Source organism: Megalopta genalis, chromosome 6 (genome assembly GCF_051020955.1).
Source record: "Megalopta genalis isolate 19385.01 chromosome 6, iyMegGena1_principal, whole genome shotgun sequence".
Lineage (NCBI taxonomy): Eukaryota > Metazoa > Arthropoda > Insecta > Hymenoptera > Halictidae > Megalopta > Megalopta genalis.
In genome coordinates, this window is record NC_135018.1 from 12496613 (window position 1) to 12520438 (window position 23826).

Here is a 23826-nt window from a genome sequence, read left to right on the forward strand (position 1 = left end):
ATCAACTTGTTTGGTTCAATTTCCAAGAAGTTATTCCATTTTAAAAGATGACCACACATGTATGTTCGTCCACGATCGTATGTCCTTAAAGTATGCGATCACGAATGCAACAGGAAATGAAAATGCAACACGAAATTGGACGAGAACAACGAGGGTACATTTAACGCAATTATTTCTGTGGGTTAGAAAGTATAAATATTATTTACGAGAACCGAGTTTATCGCTACATGTGACCGACGAGCGACACGATGCTTGTCACGTTTGTCGGCAGATCGTTTCATCTGCTAGCGGTGTGCCACAATTTCGGGAACGATCGCGCGGCTATCGAGCCGGAACGTTTTCGCAACCATAAGCATACTAGGCAGCGTGTACTCGCTCTTCTCTTTTCCCCTCATCGTTCTGTTTGTTTTGGCCCGATAAAGAGCAACCGCGACAAAGTACTCTTTCCGGTTCGATTCTTAGAGGCACGAAAATGAAATTACGATCCCGCCGCGGTTCAATGATCCGAAATAATTATTAAGAGCGTCTAGGCATAAGTTCTACAGACGTTGTTTGGTTTATTAGCGACTCGCGCGTGGCCACCGCCAGACAAAGGGGCTGTTAGAGGTTTCATGCGCGGACCGTAGAGGCTTTGTGTTCCGCAATATGTAATTGTCAGTGTTCCGAACACACGGATTCCGTTATATGCAGCGAACACCGTGCGGAGAATATACATTGTTTTATCACGTTCGCTGCATTATTCATCCACGGTAAGGCGACCCCGATGATGGCCATTTGAACCTCTGATTGGAAAATTCTCCCGTGATCATCGGAAAAGTCGATTATCAATTGACAATGCTGATTTAAATAAATGCTGCCATAAAATATGTGCCGTAAAATATTCAATTTTATAATTTCTGTGACAACTCTTGAATCAGTTTTAATGAAAACACTTTTCCTAATTCGAGTTAGCAGATTCTTTCAACGAAAGTATGTGACATTGCATTTCGTGTTTTCGAAAATTCTAGATAGATTGCAATGCCGTTTCATTATGCTAATTATGGTAATTATGGTAATTCATTATGGTAATATAATAAAAGGCTTCAAATCAACTATTGTTGATATATATATCAACAATTGTTGATATATATATCAACAATAGTTGATTTGAAGCCTTTATCAAGTGTTCTGGCTCTATATTTTTGTAGACGTGCATCGCGTCAAAGAAAGAAAACTTTTTCATCGATATTTTCAAAATAAATTTATCAGGACAATAAACATTTGAACAATTCACAATTACGACAGTAATACATTGTATAACCCCATCACTCGTGCTTTACTGTATTAATTCATCGATAAAGTTAGTATTAAGCATCAATTCAGAAAAGCAGTATTAGAGAACATGCCTTTCTTTAAGAAGGTTATAAAAGATAATCGAATTTTATCATACGAAATATTTTGTTGACAAACGAAAATATAAAAACGTTTTAAACTTTGAACACGAACGATCGTTTTACGATTACAATTTCGGATTATATTACAATCAACTGCATCGAATTGAATCGATATTTCGAAGAATTAAAAATTTTGAACAAATTGAACGTATCTGCCCCCTGATCGTTTTGGTACATCAAGCCGAGAATACTCAAGAATGATCTTGACGAAAAATCGCGAGAAAGATCAATCGCGGATCAAAAAATACGGAAACAGTTGATAGTTCGCGGCAACTTTTATTCGCGTGTCTCGGTCTTGTTCTCGCGAATTTTCGTCTTCGGAAGAGATATTTTTCCCGGCGATTTGTCGCCTCGAAATAATCTGCTGATCGTGGAGCTGGTTCGATCGAAGAGGAGCGAGAAACGCGAACGCCGCGATAGAATAATCGCTAAAATGAAGCACCAAGGTCGCTCCGCCGTCGCAATTACATCGTCGGCCGTGGAACAGTGCGAGATAGCCCTCGGTAGCGAAAAAAAAGAAGCGGATAGAAAATCATCTAAGCGCGGCAAACAACGCTCGGCGCAGGATAACACACCTGAGAACTCAATTACTGGAAACCTTGTAACATATATTATTTTGTGTATATCACTCCCACGCAGATTTCGTGACAGGAATCCGTTTCTCTCGTTGAATCTTAATAGCGCTCTCTAACGTGGAACAGAATAAAATCGGCTGCTATACCATCGATTTATTCAGTCGATCGGCCGAAGAAAGAAGCTGCACGCCTGCGTTCGGCTCGCGAGATCTATTACGAGAAAAAAATGGAAAGGGAATCGTGGAGGTGTTAATGGAAGAAACGAGAGTCGTCGATCGTTGAGAGAGGACGTTGCACGATCTATTGAGAACACGCGAGTCTCTCGTGGGCTGCTCGGGAATTGATTACCGAGACGGACTCGTGAGACCACTTGTTAACTCGTAGATAGCTATTTAATAATCTGGTAAACACTTGCTGAGGGGATTTCTCGCCTCTGCGGGCGCGTGACTCAACCCACCGTAACCAGACTTTATGGCGAAACTAACTATCGGCTAAACTTTGGTTGCATTTCATTCTTTTTATGGCCGAGTACCTACATAGTTATTAGTCATAGCGAGTTTCGACACCGGTGTTCGGAAAGTTTCATGCGTCTTAAAATAGAGAACATTTTTCAGCGGTTTCATAGTCGATCAAATATTTTTCGTCGACGCTTTGGACGCAGTGATAAAGCTCGGGGTGTTTGGTATTCGTTCGTAATTGTAGATGCATTTATGGACGAGAACGTTGCAAATGGAGCGTTATGTTCGACCACGTTTGCATGAAACTTGTTTGAAGTTGTATATTAACACTCGGGCGACGAAGCTCGAATCCATTTCGACTCAGAATATGAAAATATTGTTAATTAATATTGTTCATTCAAGTTAGCAATAGTTTCATCAAGGTCTATGTTGAAATTTTAGCCTCGAACAAAAATTAATCTATAGTTTACTTAGTAAGATATCTTCAGTTAAGATATCGGTTTACATTTCGCCGGCTCCGTCAGCGGGCAGCGACGGTGATGTAAACTGTATATATTAGATGCCGCGATACATCATCGCCGGTACCTTTTGATATACATCGTGCCCTGACTGTTTGAGGGTCCCAGCGTCACGTATACAATGTAAAGCGCGACAAATAAAACGTCTCTGATTGGTGGATAAGACGAACCCAAGAAGGGTATAAAAGAAGCGTTTCTTCTTACCGGGCTCTCAGTAGAGTTTGGTCGCTCGATCGGTTTCGCTCATATACCTTCTCTCAATAAAGGATTAAAATAAAGTCTTCTAAAGCAAAGAATTAGAATCATTTCCATTCCATAATCCCAACAGTCTATATAAAATTTAACCCGTTTAGAAGACGTGCATTAAGAAATATGTTGAAGAAATTGCTAAATAAACTTATAAACCATTCTAAGCATATTAAATTATATTTTCGTCAAAAAGATCCGCTGTTCGGGGGGTTAAATCGGTGGCAGTTTGAAATCGTGAACTGGGGAGAGTAAAATCGCACAGTACAGTACAGTAAAACCTTGATTATCCGAACCTTTGTTATCTAAATTTGTTATTATTCAAATAGGACTCGCATAAAGATCTGATACGATTTACTGTAGAAATTGTTGGGATTATGGAATGAAAATGAATATGATTCTAATTCTTTGCTTAAAAGGACTTCATTTTATTCCTTTATTGAGAGAAGGTATATGGGCGAAAACGATCGAGCTACCAAACTCTACTGAGAGACCGGTAAGAAAAAACGCTTCTTTTATACCCTTCTTGGGTTCGTCTTATCCACCAATCAGAGACGTTTTATTTGTCGCGTTTCACATTGTATACGTGACGCTGGGACCCCCAAACAGTCAGGGTACGATGTATATCTAATGGTACCGGTGATGATGTATCGCGGTATCTACTATATACAGTTTACATCACCGTCGTTGCCCGCTGACGGAACCGGCGAAAATGTAAACCGATATCTTAGTATCTTAGTACTAAGTAAACTATAGATTAATTTTTGTTCGAGGCTAAAATTTCAACAGAAATCAATATGGATTTATTATACCACCGTAACCGTGTAACTATTCTACATATTATCCGAACATCAACATTTCAATACCACGAGAACACTAAAATTACTTAAAATTGCTGAAGTTACGAAGAAATAAAAATAGAACAGAGTGAAGGTAAATTCAGTGATACCATTCTTAAAAGGCAAAACACACCTCAGTTGTTCTTAGTGCTCGGTGGTGGTTAGTCAATTTCAATATTGTAGAAACAGCTGCGCTAAATCACCGGTAGTTCTATCGTGAATTTCTTAATAGGGTATCGATCGAGCGTTCCTTTCTCTTCGATCACGAATTTCAAGATTCCGACGCGTCGCCGTGTAATTAAAGAATCAGTCCGTATAAACGCGAAGCGCTTTTATGGTCGTTCCGAGTGTCGTAAACGTCTCTGTTTCCAGTATCGTGCCCTCCCTCCTCTCAGCGTTCGCAGATCCAGCGATCGTTGACCCGCGAATATAACCGGCCGTCGAGGGTAAAATCGTCTTGTCGCGAGAACGAAGTAATACGTCAATTATCAGCGTGGGGCGTAAATGGGAAGTAGCCTCGGGTAAAGGCGATCCCGTGCGCGTTTTACAGCCTCTACGTGACCGAATAGACTATACATAGGATGATAAGCGGAGCCTCGTAAGGAGCGGAAAAGGGGACGATAGAATAATATCGTATTGAGGCACCCACGCTCGTCGTTAATCACGATCGTTTGCGAAGAGATACGGCTTAATTAAGATCAACTTATGCACTGTTTCATGTACACCAACAACCGGACGCTTCTTGTCCCCCGATTCCTGGGAACCCGAGCATATTTGCGTTCAATTTCTTCATTCGCGTGACGATAATAAATTGTCCGAAGGTAAATAAATTTATTGGCCTTACATGATTTTGAACTTTATTCGAAATCTCGAAGACTTGGGAGCACGATCCATAATTTAACTAATAATTGTAGGTTCTGTTAATTTACAATATCGAACCAAATTACTAAAACAAAAATAATTATGTTGATAAAACAATCAAATTGTACATTCAGTACTGTTTCTCGAATTGTTATTTAACAGGTATCTGTCCTTGATAAGCATACCGTGCCAAGCAATTGATAAAGAGGATGTAATGAAGCTGTAACGAAGCTCGTTCTAGGTATTGTCATTTTGCGTCAATCTAGTAATCACTGTATTAGTATTAGTTGATAAATGAACAAGATTAAATACGAACATAAGTACTTTTTCATTACCAACACAGGAATACGTATGCGTGGAAGTTAGAACCTGCAAATAATAAGAATATCGAACAAGATAAGAATTTCAGCAGCATACGACGTACCATATTTAAGTACGTACTGAAATTGATAGGAGGTATCGATATCGCGATGTTTAGTCAAACATCAATTTCAGGTACGATTTTTATATAAGCAAACATATCCAACGTTACGGGTAAAAATAGTATTGACGTCTACAAGGTGTGTGTTCCGTAAATGGTTCGTCATGTTAAGATCAGTCAAAAAGAAGAATATCCTATGTTTGAATTGAATTTTTACGTACAAGATCAAAGATACCGAAAATAAAATAAAATGTATAGTCCATATCAAATGCTTTAAGCATTTCATACCTTCAAGAGACCAATAAATCTGAATACGTGACGAAGAAACATCGCACGTCACGATTAAAATTAATTTACGTTTATGCATCAATGAAGCTGTAAAATGTAGGATTTACGTATTGATCAGAAAAAAAATCATCAAAATAAATTCAATAGGCTCAAACAATGTGTCATTCCGCGTTGAAACGGACACATTTGAATGGAATTTGAATATGTTGTTTAAGTTCTTAAATTGTAAAATAAAATTTTAAATAAATTGTACATAAAATTTTTTACAATGTTAATTTCACAGACCTGTGAAACAAAACGTCTATCTTCTTTCATTAAGTCACAATTATCGAACTATCAAACCGTTTAAAATGAGCTTTTTCGATGGGTACAGTAGAAACATAAATCTAATAAAGATAATTCTAGTTGAAAAGAAATATTTCTCCACTATTTATTTTGTAATTGTTTCTCGAAACAATTCGATTTTTGCTTTTGATTTGAGACCTTTTCGGTTTCGAGCCACCCTGAATATCATGTTCTGTTCGAGAGAGAAGAGGCTCGTAAAATCGCATCACCGTGTGAATCACGTGAATTCGGGATTGATAAAGCCGCAGGAAATCAGAAAACCCGCAAGTCTTCCCATCCTTTTAAACCGCTTATCTTTACTCCGAGTGGAGCATCAAGCGTGGCTCTGTTCGAGCGGGCACATGTTTGCTTGGCCTAAAACAACACAGTTCCACTGCCACGCGGATCGAGTGTCAGTGGCCTTATCGACGTAAGCGTGTTCGAGCCTGTTCGAGCCTGCTCGAGCGTGTGCGTGCGATACCGGGGCGCCACAAGTTCGCAAATATGCTCAAACTAGAACGGTCCCTACAAAGAATACAAATTTCTTTCTTCTGTGAAATCTCGAAATTGTGATCCAGTTTCCGGAAAGAAAAGATGACGCGATTTGCTCCGGTACGCGGCAGACCGAGAGAAATTTAAATGATATTTTTTGCTCGCTGCTGGATATCCAGAGCTGATAACACGGCCGCGATAATACGGTGGGAGGGCAGCGGATTCTGAACCGGGTAGAGCGCAAGGCCGCGAAGGAAACGTCGAGTGTGCTTATCTTGTTTTCGATAGGACTTCAAGGACGCGAAATATGCTCCCGAGTCTGGTGCTCTTTCGAGATTGGTCTCGATCGCTTACACGCCGTAGGGAAGGCAGTGATACCTCAACTTATTGGTTTCAGTCGCTCAAAGCACGAAATAAACAAACCTACCGTGCCGGTCAAAATAACCGGTTCCACATTTTTTATTTTAAAATCGTTGAAATTATGAAAACTCTGTTGCAAGAAATGATGAAATAAATTTCTTACTTGAAGCACACATTACGCAAAGATACCAATATGACTAAATACATTTATTCAGTCTTAGAGTTCTTATAAAGTAACACATGGTAGACATTTTTGGTACTCGGTAGATTTAGTGTAAACCCCTTGCCGTACCATTTTCTTCACAGTTATAACGATTTTAACTGTTTCGTAGAAGATAATTTAGTTTTATGGTGTGCTTGTATTTACTTGAATGCTTCAGTATTGATGGCAAGAATCAAAATCACGATCCATTCTCCAAGTTCTGACAATTAATTAAAATTTGCATGTTCTATCGAGGTCTATAGAAATATTAACGTATCTACGAGGAGTGTCATAAAAAATATGTCGAAAAGAATTTATGAACGAAATTATAAATAATCCTCAGTATATACGCAATTATATCTTTCTCAGAAAGGTATATTGTTCGAGTGTTAATGGACACGTCATAATTTATGATTAAGCTGTGGATTTTTGCATAAACTGAGATCTATTTAACATCTATGTATCTACTGCTTTAAATTGCACCTATTCTTGTCACAAATACAGTGCAAGAAAAGGTATCAAGAGAGGAGACTCGATATCGAGATGGCATGGGAACGATATCCAATTGAATCGAGCATGGTCGAGCCACGAGAGTATGCGAACTCACTCTACCAACCCATCGATACCGCATTCAGTCGAAATGAACGCTCAAGGTCGTCGGATAAAAGCCGATAAGTATGACGCCAACGATTGCCGAAAGCCTTTCGTCAACGTGAGAACTGTGAAAAACAGAACCGAGCGATACGTACATACATGAAAAATATGAGCAGATCGCGGGGGCTAGAAAAACGAAACAAGCAGAGGGAACAAAGGAGCATTGAGAGTTCGATGCTCCTTCTTTATCGTTGAACGATACCAATACCGGCAGGAGTCCACATTGGTCTGCTCCTTGGTGACGTCACCGTATCAATTGTCTGGGTGCCGTGTGATAATGAATACGCGTCTTTCTCCTCTTCTACGCTATTGTACTCTGCGCGCGTATTCTTTCACCCGCGCTGTCACAGTGACCGAGCAGAGGACAAAGGCCAAACGTGTTAAACGAGAAATGTTTTATCGGGGAAAAATTAAAAAAAACTGACGATGAGAAGATTCTTATGGAACTAACTATTCTTATTAATCAACCAAAAGGAATTATCTTCTATCGTACTGTCCGATCGTAACGACGGTGCAGCACATTCAGAATTTATGGCTCGAGAGTTTCATTGAATTGATTTTGGATTATGGGATTCACATTTAAAAATACAAATATTCTTGCATCGAGATAGAAGTTCTTTCTTTCTTCAATAACTTTATGGGAAAGTAGTATATAGGCATTCTTAAGGTCTGTTAATCTTTCTAGTATCTTAGATTTCACCTACCCAATTTTGCCACAAATGCGTCAAGTCCACCAGTCAACAGTTGATAACAAATAATAAGACTTCGTCCAAGTTGCCCGAAACCTTTGTATTTACTACTGAAAAGTTCATTTCGTTAATTAAAAGATACTTTCTCGCAAAGATCATAATTTCTTCAGCTTTGCGTACGCGCTTTTCTTCTTAGAATTAGTCGAACACGTTGTACAGCCATTAAATTTGTGATTTTCTTTTTGCATCATCGACCACGTCATTAGAAATCGGAGGATACTTAGCGTATCAGCGGGCGAGCCCGTTAACGAAACCGTGCCTAATGAGTCAAACTTCGTATCGCAGTCAAGAGTTCGCGCAGACCTCGAATCTCGCGGGAAACCAGCACGCGATAGTCTCCCGCTGATAGCAGGGAATCCGTGTCACGCCTGACAAATGAGCATCGAAATTGACTAGACCCAACCGGTCGCTTAACCAGACCTGTTGCGTTTTCTAATTTTAACTCTTAACTCTGTATCTTCTCTTCAGGCTACTGAAATGCGCGCAGCTAATCAAGCGGCGACGACTTTCAAACGCACGCAAACTGAATAAACCTGACTGACGACCTGAACTGACGTTCTGTACTACTTGAGTTTCTTTGAAATGTCGAAAGGAGTAGGTTCTTGTTTAAAAGAACTTTTGAGGAAATTGTGTGATCGGTCGAAATCGTACAGAAACTACTAAACGCGCGAAACTCACTTATAGCAGTTGTAGGCAGAAAGTTTCGGTACAAGCAATTTTCAATATGTTTAATAGACCTCGGTGGAATTTTTCGTGTGTATGCTTACGTAAATTTACAAAACGTATTTGTTAAATTTCCAGTGCAATTGCAGATAAAAAGATTCTAAATAATGACCTTAACACATTAAAGGCGGGGGATCTTGACGAAAGTATGCTAGGTAACGCGGCGACCGCCCCGCCTCGTTTTTTGTCCTAGAGCGGGCGATATTTTGTGTAATCATAAAAAAATTTCGACTTAAAAATGATTATTTGAACTCTTAAAACTAAAAGAACTAAACACTAATTACAAAAAATGTTTTAAAGTACATATTTATGAGAAATCGAGATAAATCGTAGTACTACGACTCCCGCCTTTAATGTGTTAAGAATATTCTTCACGACTTCAATCAATAGTAACATTTTCAAAAATCATCAAGCAATCCTCTAAATTCCTTAAAGGAAGCTCAAATAGTTCAATCCAAATAAAAAAATTATTTTATCTTCGAAGATGTACAAATACTTGAACGTGAAGACGAAACCTTGAAGAGACCAATTGCGACGATGGAGAACAGCGCGACGGGCTCGAGGTTTCTTCTCAGCAAAAAAGGACCAGTCAGCGAGTGGTAGTATTATAAACAATGACTTTCTAACAGGGATGGATGCAGGAACGTGGGCCCCGGGCGAGACAAGTATCGCAGGGAGTTGATAGATTCCAGATGCTAGCATGTAACGGAGCTGTGAAGTATGGTCCAGGCGAGAGTGTAAAAACGTCGAGAAAGCAAGCGAAGAACGGTGAACGCGAGGCAGTCGATCTCGCGTTTAACCTTTCGCATGTTTCTTCATGTTTCTTCCGAGAAATTAACTAGTGACCGATAAGATACACAGTCATTGCGAGCGCGAAACTCGCGATGCGCTTCTTGGTAACTTTGGGGAACAATTAGTGATGACTTGGAGTAGTAGGACAGACTCGAGCTGGCTCGAATAGGTTTCAACAGGATCCATGGACAGGATAGTACAGTCTCGCACAGAATCTCGAGCTTGACAATGAACTACGAGATCAGAGCTCGACAATGAACTATGAGATCAGAGTTTGATAATGAATTACGAGATCAGAGCTTGACAATGAACTATAAGATTGCTCGAAAGCTTTGTACTTATTACTGAAGTTATTCATGTAGATTATTACCCTTTACAAAACCTAGAAGAAGGAAAACTAAAGATTTAGATGGGTCTTTTGTTAATTTTGCGAAAAATCTACAGATATTCATATATTTCTAAGACTTCTAAGATTTATCAAGATTTCAGAAATAAAAATTACGCACCTGAAGTCTGACTGAACTAAGGGCGCCGTAATTATCAGATATCAGAGAGTATCGGACAATCGAGGCTCTACTGTATTTAAATTGTTATTATCTCACTACGTTCACGATGTTAAAAATTAATACCGGCTTCCATTTATCAGTATTAAACAACAATTTCAAATACATAATGAATACGCACATCACTTAATTTATTGTAATAATCCAATTTTATTGTTTAATCTCTATTGTTAAATGATATCTATGAACAGCATTAAATTTTTAATGGAATTTTCAATTTTATTTTTTAGGAGGCTTAGAATTCGTGACGTGACGTCATCAGTTAGAAGCTATTTCTGTATACACCTGGAAGTTCGCGTTGAAAATTTGATAAGTCGAACAAAATCGAACATCGAAAACAACAGCCAGTCGAGGACAAAAAATATTTTTACTCGTAGCTATCGATGCATTGCCATTGAATATTTGATTAGCCGCCGGGCAAGCGATAATTCTATTACTCAAGAAAAACACTCGTTGAAAATTAGCGTCCGATGTTGAAGACTGGATTGTCCGGTGTGACTCACGCGTCATCGACGAGTCGCTACGGAACTAATTTTGTTTTGTAACCAGTTACTTGAGAATGGCGTGTAACAACATTACCGCTGGCTCGAGAAACGTTTAGGCGAGCTTTCGTCGAGGGACTAGGGAGCGTCTTATTTGCTTGGGCAGTGCACGCAACCGTATTTGTATGTCGATTACGTTAAAATTTTAACGTTTGCCCGAGATTCAGAACAACGATAAGCCTGTGTAAATTCATGCGAATAAACGGCTACTGCTGCGACGGGTGACGGTTCAGCGTTGAATAATAGAACCATTAATCGTCTGTATTCTGTGGAATTATCGCGGTTCAAAGTTACAAGGATTTTAAGTCGATTGAAATGTTTATATCAAATGCGAATGTGAGAACGACATTTAAGTTTACCATTGTTCCTACTTCCACGTTTACGCGTCGAAGATATAAGCTGCGGATGTATATGTACTTCTTTATTTGTAAATTACGGTCAGCAAATTACATACAGTATGTACTTTTTATATCGTACTATAAATACTGTTAAAGCAATTACTTTCCGTTTTAAATTGGGATATCTTCTGGGAAATGTATATCTTTTCGTTTCAAATCGAGGAACACCGCGCTGATCAGGATTCGACCATTATTATGGTATCAAAAAGAAAAAAATCATGAAGCAAAGTTATTGTACAAATAATTCACAAAAAGTACAATCTATTCTCAATAAAAGAAAGTAATTGTTTACCCCGATTCGAGAATAGATCTGTAAAAGCAGAATCAAAAATCTGTTGACCATTTGCAACAAGTTCACAGCTACAAGTAGCGAAACGTATTTGACAATAAAAATCGTTCAGCGTTAGGCCCCTCCGACATAAATAAGGTATCAATCACTTTCCCCTTATTCAGCGAATCCCACGCTTTCCCGTACCTGGATTTCTAATTACAGCCAGTGCGCGCATGCCGCATGAATTTATGGTGCACAGGGTATCGCACTCTTCTTGTTTAACTCGGCTACCGGGTTTAACCCTCGACTGGAAGAACAGGATCAAAATAACCCACACTATTCCCCAGGGAGTCCTGCGAGACTGGTTATAACAGTCGCCTACCTGAATGGCCTGCCCTTTTTACAAGTATACTATCATCAACGTTGCCGGAACAGATTATTGTTCCATTTGGAAACGTTCGAACAATCGTATCTCCTTGATTCTTCTCTGCGACTATATTTAGTTTTTCCACTCTTCGAAAACATTAAGTACATTATACTTTGCTCCGTATACTTGAAAACATTAGCGACACTGTACCTAACTCTTTGCTTTTCACAGCTTACGTCACTGTGAGATATATCATTGTTATTGTCAGAGTAATTCAAAGTTAAACGATCTGTAGTATCGGTCTCAGCAACATTCTGGTTGCAACGAGCACTCGGCTCTACTGGTAATTTAATGGAGAGGTGGATGGAGGATACGCATCCGAATTTCTTGCATCATCTGAACACCAAAACACGTTGAGCGTCGGTCACATGTGGATGACCCTAATTTTTAACTAGGTCTTAAAATTTTGATTGTGATGCTATATTCGTACAAACGGAATGTTAACACGATTTTTAGGATGCAAAATAGTTGAACTAGTACTGTGATAAATTTCACTTTTCTAGATTTGGCTTCATTATGGGTAAGGTTTATGATACGCGTCATTTCGACATGTTTCACATTTTTTAGTTCAAGGTTACCGAAATTGCAGATACATTTATGGAAAATTTAGTCAACAAATTTGTTTCAGCGGAAGTATAACCTAGTGTTTGTATCTTAACAAATTTGGAAATGGACTGTACTGTACCCTAGACCAAATTTCCTACCTACATCCCAGCGTCACTTTGTGAAATTATTTATTCTGTGTGTTTGGAAGTTAGAAAAATGTCCTGAGAAGACCCGTGTCAAATCAGAACATACTTTAGCCAGAATCACCCTGGGTTGTGGAGCGATATTTGCTTCACAGAGCCTGGTAGCGAATGACGCACAGATTGTGCACAAAAATGAGCAATTTGGGAAGAGGTGATACGATTGTTCGAGCCACGCGGCTCGTTTTTATAGTTGTTGACAATCGGTAACTCCAATCGTATCTCCTCTTCACGAATTGTCGATCTTTGTGTACGATCTATGCGTCTGTTCCGTCTTGCAACGGAATTTTCCTGCTGTGTCCGCCTGACTTTCTTTCTTCAATCCCTAAAAAACAGTTTATTTACGGGGAACCTTCGGTTCAGCGAGGCAAATTGACGGTCCTTCAACGAACGACGTGCAATTGACAAAGGTCACGTTCGTTGGGCCTTCAATTTCGTAGAGCCATCGCCGTCTCATCGCAGTTTCTAAATTTATAATTCTTTCGAGCCGTCTTCTTTCCGGCAATAAAGTCATTTCTGCACTTTCGGATAACGCACACCTCATCGGCAACATTTCCTTCATGTATGACAGGGTCATCATCCAAAGAACACAATCCAAGGCACTTCGCACAATTATTAACGCCCCTTGGTATGTTAGCAATGAAACAATTCATAATGATCTTGGTATTCCCTTCGTCATTGACACCATCCATGAAAGAAGTAGGAAGCACTTCACTAAATTAAGCGAACACACAAATCCACTAATTATGCCACTCATACAACAACAATACAGCAGGAGACTAAAAAGAAGATGGCCAATCGACCTTAAATGAGGTTCAGGAGGACTTTTCATTGAGAAAGCCTTCATCATGCTATTAACGGACTACACATCAAGTCCCCAGCGATCACATCGGCCCATAGAATTTGTATTCTGATTGCTGATTTCTAATAATAATAATAATAAAAAAAAAAAATGTATGACAGGGTCGCCAGCACGCATCCCTTCGGTCGCCCGTCCGGGGTTTTTTGCTACCTGCGGCACCTCGCTACCGATCAATGATCTTCGAGTTTTCTCTCGGCGAGAAGCATATAAGAACGAGAACTCTTGACCACCATCGTTCATTCATTTTTTATTCCTGCTTAACCTCGTCCATATCGTTCAACGTCGCTCGTCGCTCTAGTCTACGTTTCGTTCAGTCTATCAATTCACGATCTATCAAGTAAAACAGTTGTTCATTTTTAAGTAAACGGACAACGATATCGTCCTATTCCGTCGCGCAGCGTAGTCGGCCTTACAACCCGATAGATAGTTAACCCTTTGCACTCGAATGGCGACTCTGAGGCGCCACTAAAAATTGGTGAACCATTTTTCAAAATCATTCTAAGAGCATCGGACTCGTTTCTACTTGAAAAGAGACTATTAAAATTGCATTGTACTTGTCAACAGGCTCAATTTCATGTGCGTAAGTCGCAATAAATTACATAAAATAGAACTACTGTAGATCAGAAATCATGTTTTGGATTTCGAATTCGAATAGCTTCGACCGCGAAGGGTTAATATCGCGGAATAACGATATCAGGTGTAGCGAGAACTTTAGGGTTGAATAATCGACGCTCGACGTTACTCTTTATCCCCTCCGAGCGGACACCCTCGAGATTGATAAACTCGAAAGGGCAAAAGGTCGGCGAGCACCGGAAAGAAATCGAGTTGAAACGACCGAGAAGCAGAACTTGAGTTCATTCGGAGGAGGTTTCGCGTCTTCGCCGATGACACGAAAAGAAGCAAGAAAACGTTGCGGCCTCGCGAGTGTTCACGCGCGCCGAAGCTCGGACCCGTTTCTCGAGGTCTTCGAGAAGCGAAGGCGGCCTATGACCGCGCGCAACAACATTGAGAACCAGAACCCAGATCTCCGGAACCGGTTCTCGCTCGCTTGGAAAACAATTTTACGATCTCGGGGGAGCCGAACGGCGCGGCGAGCGGGGCTGGTAACAGAAGGCAGAGGGAGAAAAGAAAGATTCGACGACAAGAACGTGTCTCAACGAGCCACCGCGCATCCACAGATGGAACATATATCCTCATCAACCTCGGCCATAGAGTAGGAAGAGGATCGACGCGGCGACAGAGGGAAAAAGCGTAAGAGAGCGAAGAAAAGAGGGAAAAAAGAAGAAGCGGACATACGACATCGGGATTCGCGGGTAAAAATAATTCAAAGCGGTCTCGTCGGTTATACGGCTTCTCTTTCCGCACCTCTCTGGCCACTGTCCGCTCTCATCGTTCAATTTACGCGACTTCAAAGGCTCTTGCCAGAGAAACTCTCCAGCCGCCGATGATAATAAACAGACACGTTAGATTTCGCTGGCAATCGAAACTGGCTCTCGTTGGCCGACGGTGTTGCGTAACGAGGCGGCGGCGGTGGCGTGCAGAGAAAAACATTAGAAATGCAAAACTACGGCGCGAGTCGGCGACCAGGCACCGCAAACTTGTCTTATAATGACTGTGTAGTTGACACGGCTACCGAACGGACCGTTTCATTATTTCCCCGACTCGGCCGCGAAATGTCGTCGCTGTTCCGCTGCCGACGATTCTGTTCCCGGCTGGCAATTTCGGTGAATCGCGAGGCCTTTATGAATGAATTCGGCATAGTTTCGGATGCAAACCGGTGGACGCACGAGGAGGCCAACGCGACCGAATCGATCTCCGGCGCGAACACTGGTGCAAATACGTCGCGCGCGGTAGCAAGAAAACTAGGATTTAATTCTGATCCGATAACCGTGTCGAGTCGACACATTTTCTACCGATTCTGAAAAAAAAACTTCTACTCTGTGGAGTGAGATAAAATCTACAGAGTTAATCGTTCATAATACTATTGCGTTGAGTTTTTATTATTATTGTATCAGTTTGACGAAAATTTAGATTGTTTGATAGACGAATTTAATTGGGGAACGATATTTCCGATTATTTGAAGTATATGTTGTATGATTTCCAGCTTCTTATAAAGTGGAATAATGGTTTCCGTTGTTTTGTCCAACCGTTCTAGTTATTTAGAAATACAAATATAAGATGAATTTATCATTGGTGTAAATGCGGCTACTGTACACACGAAACTATAAAAGCAGATTTATTATTTGAAACAATGATGACACATTGAAATTCGCATGCGAGAGATTCCAATTATTTTGCTTACTCTGAATACAATTTTGTAGAAATCTAACAAATTAACGTCGTATTCTACTTTGCAATTTCCATCCTTTAGAATAGATTAAAGTAAACGAGGATAAAAAACGGTTTTAGGTAAATGCGTATCTCATACTGAAATTAATTAATGCCTTTCTAGCTAAAAAAAGGGGTCTCCGGTTTTGAGAAATTTCAGTCACCTATCTTAAGTTTCCATCTAGTTATCTCAAGGCAATTAGTAGAACTTGATCTTTAGTTTATATAATTCTTCTTTTTCTTTCAATCTTTTTCATTACCTAACCGTAAATACATATGAATTTATAATGCTGTTATTTTTAAGTCAATAAATTCAGCTTCCTTAATATGTACCATCTTTACGGATGCCTGAGCTTTTATGCTTATCTTTTACGATAGCTAAATCATTACGCATTACCAACGTGAAAAAGAACTGTCTGACGATTCTAATCAATGGGTATTCAATCTACAGGGAACAAAGTATCTGATTACCGCGACAGATAAAGAAAGCCACGAGACAAACCGCCCGATAAGTATGCGGATACGCAAAACTTTGCGACAAATCCATTCCGACGACTGAACTTTGATATTCAAACGCGTTCGATCCGCTTATCTCCTCGCCTTCAAACGCGAACTAAAGGAAATTAGCAATAAAGTATCGGTAATTACGCAAATACGATTCAGCGAAAAATGTTTCGGAGACAACAACATGATTTAGTATTACAAACTTCATTTCGCACGATTTCCTCTAACTGTAACCCAACGCGTCGACCAAGAAGACAATTATTTCTTACGTTTCATATGGCATTAAACGATCTATTTAACAAATATGCAATTATCGAACTGTGGCGATTTAAAGTTATACGTGGCATGTTACGAAACAATGTTAATATCCGAATTTAGAACGTTGATCTAGTTCAAGAATACAATATATGTTGATGCTCCCCAAAATGATCAAGAATAAAGATTGCGGCTATTATCGATTTTCGTCGAATTATTTACGTAGTTCTGAAATCGATCGACAGGTCCTTGAGCAACAAGTCACGTACAATTTGCGCATCTGAAAATGAAAACCGTCGATGCAAAGCGTAGTCGCGAAGAATGCTGTAACGCATTATAATCAACGGTATACATAGCATAAAGTTGCACGTATAGATACCCGTAATAAACATATGACGTCTATTGGCAACTCTGATGCAGAAACGAATCAACACGAGCAACAACAAGCGACGACTACAGACGACCAGAGACGTGAACCACGTGTTATTTACGTGAACACGGTGCTGAATGCGCGAGTTCTGCATCGTTAGAAAATATAGAGTTTCGTTTATTCAGGTAGCAGAGATAAAGAAACGTTGCTCGTAGTTCTGCCAGCGAGCAGCTACCGCGTTCGAATTATTACATAAAAGTGACACGGGCAGCCGACTTTAATTGCGTTTCTCGTGTCGATTTTGATTAAGCAAGTTGCACCGATAAAACAACGAGATGCTCCGTAATAGTCTGATAGAGAACTCCAGAAATAAATAGTTCAACACCGATCACCAAATGATCTTACAAATTCCAGCCTGGATCTCAGTTCTCGTTCGTCTACACACGTTCGTCACACGATGAATTGTAGATAATTGTTCAGTCTAATCTGCTCTGTATACTATATTGCAGAATTGTTCGCATAGTCGGTTAGATAAGAAAGTGGCACCGGCCATCGAGAATGCAGCAAGGCTATGAACGCGTCAATGCGAACGGTAATATAAATAACGCGAACCGATATCAAAGTGTCTCATTTCTTGTGTTAATAGTCCCCCGCCTAATTATATATTCAACAAAAACAAACAATGCATTGCGCTATAAGATCGGAACGTAACAAAATAACGATTGTTCTGAACCGATCGTCGCGCGAACCGTCTGTGGAACGTGTGAAACAATCAAATTACCGATCCCTCGTTAGCATCGTTCAGAGATCCCGAGTGCAAACGGTCGCGGGAAGCAAAGAAAACAAGGTACGTTATGAATATACAACTTCGCGAGTTTACAGGTAAGCCACAGCAAGGTTTCGGGTGAACGCGCAGGATGATGAAACGTGTCAATAAAACTAGCAACGTGGAGACGCGGCGGCCTGGGAGGGGGCAGGGGGCGGATATCTGATGCAAGAACGTACAACTCCTGCGTGTCATCCCCGACCGATGAAAATTTTTACCTGCCAATATGGAACGAAGGAAACAGTTTACGGCCAGAAGCTGGTGCGGCCGTGTTATGAAATCCTTCGAATTCAAACACGCACGGAAATAGAACGCGAACAATTTGCCAGAACGGTAGCTAACCGGTCCCCGTTCTCGAAAACCGTGACCTGACTCACCGCGAGCAAGTTTCTTGCCGGTTTTTCCCCCGGTTGTCTCTTATTCCGTTCGTTTCCTTCAATCGGGGGCTAACTAAGCCCGATGCACGACGAGATCCAGATTAGCGCGAAGGCTACAGGTGCGTGGAGCAACGGGAGAGAACTGTAGTTCAGCGATTCTTATCGGGATCAAGAGTTTCGAATAATATATTTCACTTGAAATTATCGATCGATATCGATGCGACGGTCGCGATTGTCTTGGGGGTAAGTCACGCCGAGAAGCGGCCGATTACTTATCGAGAATTAGTAACATGTTAATCAGTGGAAACAGACTCGTGCAGCTGCTTATTTGATCGACGATTCTTGCGTCTAGCCGATCGTGCCAGTTTATCGATCATTTTAACACTTCGGTGGTTTTGGAATTTATTTTTGTCGTCAAATATTCGAGGAAAATATTCGGTTTCGTTAAGTATCTACCTCGATGTTTTGACCATTTTTGAGTTTTTATATTTTTTGAATGTAAAACTAGCCTGTAAATGAGGTTCTGGTCAGAATTACCAGAGAACTTGCAAATGAAGTCTCGCAGACGGCAAGTGATCGGTTATGGGTTAATAGTATCGCGATAGACGATTAGTACAAGTTGTATTATTTACGTTTGATTTATTATAGTCTCTTATTCGAAGCTATCCGACGCATACCGGTGACCATAATCCATCCCGTTCCAATCGCTGCAAGCTAATAGGATACGGAATCAGAGAACCGAACAACAATTACGAGTATATCATACTAATTATAATACATATTAATCTCTTTCATTCAATCTTCTCGAATGAGTTTCGGGTTATTTAGTAATTATTCAAATGGTCTTTGCGAATAAAATTTATGCAGATAATTTTACGTAAATGTTCAATTTTAAAGACGTTATTCTCAAGCATTGATTCGATTGATAAACAAGCATCAGTAGATTCTTTGGAACTTTCTTTACGAAATAAGCATCTCGAAAAGCTAACTGTACTTCAAATACTGTTCAAAAATTGTTACTCTATAAAAATAATAATACTCATACTTTGTGGAGTGTTTTAGAACACGACAACTAGAGATTAGAATAATTGGTAACGTTATTATAAAAAATGAGTCAGCTTATCCGTAGGTTTCCGATATTGCTAGATATTTTCAATCGGTTATTCTTGCGTGACTAAAAACCATATCAATGTTACAATTAAGTACAACCAAGAACAATAAAAGCGTCACTGTATACATGTACGAGAGGAAGATTTTCATATTTTCTAAATGAGCAAAACGTATTCGATCATAGTGAATCGGAAATATCCGGAGATTAACGTGCGGATTTCATGCATTTTTCTAAAACTTTCTACGCAATCTTCGCAAAGTCGAAGTTAAGAATTGCTATATTATTTTTCTGAAGGATTTTTACATTATGGAAGTCTATATCAAATTGTTGAGATTGTTAAGTACTGTACGAACAAGTAGGCTCAATATCGTATGCATCAAATGAAAATGATCGTTGAAGTGTAAAGGGTTAACATCTTCTAGACCGTTCAATCCAGGCGGATAGAACCGACGAAAACTTCTGAAACCCGTGAATTGATCAAATTCAATGCCTGCTTCGATTCTAGCCGGTGCCGTCTACGTCCGACTATTCCGGCACAGCATCCTATTTCTGCCGAATGAGTCGTAAAGGTCCGAACATGCCGGCCGCATGCCTGTACGGAGAAACTGTATGCACGCGTACGTAATAGGGCCTTAATTGCGAGAAACGCGTGGAAGCAGCCTGAAAAGCCGGTCGATCCGCAGCTTCTTGCTGTTACCAGGCGAGCAGGCGACAGAGACGACCTGCGCGCTCGTCGAAAATGGTAACCCGGCCGGCTCTTGCGAACGGAGCACTGGGACATTTAAATCGTGACGCGAGTATAAGGCAGAAAGTACGAAACGAAAAATAGAGAAAAGAAAAGATGTATGAAACAAACTTACGTCATTTCCAATCTGACCCATGTTGGCGGCACCACCACAATTCGCGATTGTATCCGCCCTCGGGTAAGACTCGGTCACGTTAGCCACAGGAATTTTGGACGATTTTAATAAATACACTATGTTTTAATATATATATCTATGTACATATATGTACGTGTAAAGTTATAATATGAAAGACTTCGGTAGTGTATACGAGTTGAATAATAAAAAAAAATGGCTGTTCTTGGCTTTAAAGCTCTCTTTCTCCCCCTCACTCTCTCTCTCTCTCGCTCTCGCTCTTGGTCTCTCGTACAAAAATTGGTAGTCGTGAAAATAATACGCGATCTTCAACGACGAGAAACTCGGTCTCGCTCTTTCTTTCTCTCTTTTGGTTTCACCGGTTAGTTTTGGCGGTAGGTTTTCCTTTGGGATTGAACGTCCGTGAGTTGTCACACTCGTGGAACACCGGTGAGAAATTACCAGTCATAATAAATATCACAGAAATATTGTTGGTACCCTGGCGCGAGCGGGTATCGGGATTTTAGGCAGACTCGGCTTTTCTTTTCGTACCCACGGCAGCAAGACAGGAGTCAAAGAAAATAGAAGGCTAACTATGTATGCGTATATCGTTCACATAAACACCGACCACTCGGGAAAATAAAAAAAAAAATAACTAGGAAGATCACACGAATCAGGTTACACTGGACATTACGTGCAGGAGGGTTGTTACGGTGAGCGATGTGCACGGAAAGAGAGCCGGTTGCTAACTGACGGTAACCAATACCGCGACAGCCGAGCTGAGCGCAGCGATCATCTGATCGAGTTGCCCAGGAGGGGATTGAACAGCTGGAGAGGGGATTCGCCGGTTCCTCGGGCATGCCATTGGTCGATTGGCAGTGCCGTAGCAACAGCGGGCAGCGACCCGAAGCGAATACAGCGGAATTTTCAAGAAATTCAATGAAAAATCATGCTTCTGTCGCTCGGCCGTCTCTTAGTAACGCTGACATTTCACTAATGGATTGAATTGCGCAATATGTTTGTCTTACAATTAGAAGCCGCGCATCGAGGAGGTTTCGCCCTGAGAGGGGTGGGACGAACGTGGAAAATCGTTGATACGAGGCTGGCGAACGCAGGCAGCCGGCTTGATCAGCTGATGCCTTAGCAACAGTAGTACGAACCGTGCTAAAAATATCGACCCCATCTGATTATCCGGCCGATGCAACGCGTTGTGCAGCTTGCCGGTAAAAGTAAATGACGAAAGCCGGCTTGTCGTTGTATCCCAGACTCTCGGCCTTTTCACGAATGAAGAAGTGGAAGCTTTCTGGAACATTTCAGAATTTTCCAAGGCTCGCGCGCACCTGCCCTCCGACTCTCCCTTCTTTCTGGCACCGGAAATCTACTATCTGGCCATTTAAATGGCCAACGGGCGGTTTCTCGGCCTTTTAACGCGCAACGTGACAATTCAATAACTCGTCTGTTGCCATGTGGGACTTTAACACCAGAACTGCCGAGCAGTGAAACTAACTGATACCTTTTAAAAAGTATTACTAAAATACAACATTTGTGAAACTCCACATTTTTGGAATACTAGTTAGTTGAAGACAAACTAAATGTCTGTCCTTGGACACCCTTGTTGCTGCAATATTTACAAATATTCGACAGCCCGCTATAATATGAAATTGCAGATCTTCGTGCAGAACCAAAATTTTCTGTGTTTATTGCTAGGAACAGGAGTCTCTTAGAAATCACTTAGAATCAGTTAGAAATTTTTGATATTCTCCAGTTATTTAATTTTTCTACTCTATTAAATAAATTTATATTGGTCATAAATATATAAAATCCATAGTTAACAAGTTACTTAATAAGTATTCAATTTTTACTGACACAGGTTTCCAATAATATAACAACTAAAACGTAAGAAAACTGGCCCCGGTCATTCTGATTTAAGTTAGATCTTTTCTATATTGTGACATTTAGTGAAATATTAATCAGTAAATTTCCATCACAACATATGTACCCATATAGTGTTAACCACTTGCAAAACATTTCGAACAGGATTTATTTACACACATAAATATTATTCGCTTCTCTACAATTGAAATAAGAATTTACTCTTTCATTGTCCATAGTTTTACGAAACTATCAATAAAAAAGCTAGACAAATTCTCTTTTTTCTTCGACGAAATTGTTAAGAACCAAGTAGTGCTGATTATCGTAGCCGCGAGGAAAATCATACGTGTGCGGTTGAGAATGTGTGACAAGTAGTTTCACATTACGATCCCAGCCAGATACATGTTGCCGGAGTTCGAGCGGTGGCAGCCGGCAATCTCTCCTCGCATAATCGAAGATTCTTTGAAGGCGACTCTTCGCGTTCTTTATTAACATTTATGAAAAGGCTCCTTCTTCACGGGGTGGCGAGAAGGAGAGCGTATATTATCGCGATGGATGCGTGCGCAAGGATGTTGTGACTCGCGAATGTTCATCGTGGCGAATATTCGTCGTAACTATATGGATCAATGAGAGCCGACCTCTTTGTAACGAGGGGGGAGATGATGAAGAGCCATTCAGGGCCTTTAAGGTTCCTTTGTCTTCCAAGGACAACGCGAAATGAAGCCTTGGTAGGAAACGAGGTAGGGCTCTCTCTCTCCTTTTCATTTCCGCAAAACACTGACGTGCCTTTGTCAAGAGCACGAGTAACGTCGGGAAGATTGTGCGGCTAGGTTTTTTAATGCATAACTGTTCCAAGAAATCGTTACCTATAATTAACTGTGACTTCGGATGCCGTCAACTATATTTAAAGCCGCGAATCTTTACCGCCAACTTTGGTTACGTTTAGCCGTGACGCGATCGCGGTTGACAATATTTAATCCCTAATTCTGTAATCGATCCTTATCTTTGACTGCGTGTGGTTGCGATGTGATTTCATGAATATACTGAAACATTCTTAGTTTATTCTCGGTCGAGCTCCAAGTTATAACTAGACTGCGGATTTATATACAAGATAAAAATTGTCGAGACATGAGTTAGATGAAATTGTCATTCCTCTTTTAATAGTTTAAAAAAGTTGAAAATAATGTAACGATATCCTTAAATTCTTCTAATGCCTCTACAGTTTTGTATTTTTGATGTGCTCATTTTTGTCATAAATACATAAAATTCGCAGTCTAGGTATAACATGTACAGAAACATTGTAAAGGAGGAAGTTGCTGTGTCGCAGCTTACCTAATTATTGGATCACTTTTTGGATATCACCGAGGAATTTTTTTTTATCTTTACTTCATCTTTACTTCACTGTTTAAGTATTGATCATTGAAGAATAGAATTTTATTTCGATTTGAAACTAATACGTAACGTCAAGATTTAGTAAGATTTTTTATAAAACATTTTCCATTAAAATATATGTTATAGCGATGAACTTGGCACATAAGCGACGCAAAAGTTTGAATTCAGTCTTATGTTTCCCTCCTCAATC

General features: G+C 40.2%; 1 protein-coding gene across 5 annotated transcripts in view; it reads right to left on the minus strand.

The window, feature by feature from the left end:
* The window catches only part of Sesn (Sestrin), a 296174-nt gene that overhangs the window by 26335 nt on the left and 246013 nt on the right, over positions 1-23826 (minus strand). Inside the window, exon 1 of one of the 5 annotated variants that reach the window (XM_033479581.2) lies at positions 20376-21128. The exons of the other annotated variants lie outside the window; for them this stretch is intronic. Coding sequence (XP_033335472.1) covers positions 20376-20396 — 21 coding nt within the window. The 5' untranslated portion in view covers positions 20397-21128. Of the gene's footprint in view, positions 1-20375; positions 21129-23826 lie in introns of those variants that run through there. 5 annotated transcript variants of the gene reach the window in all.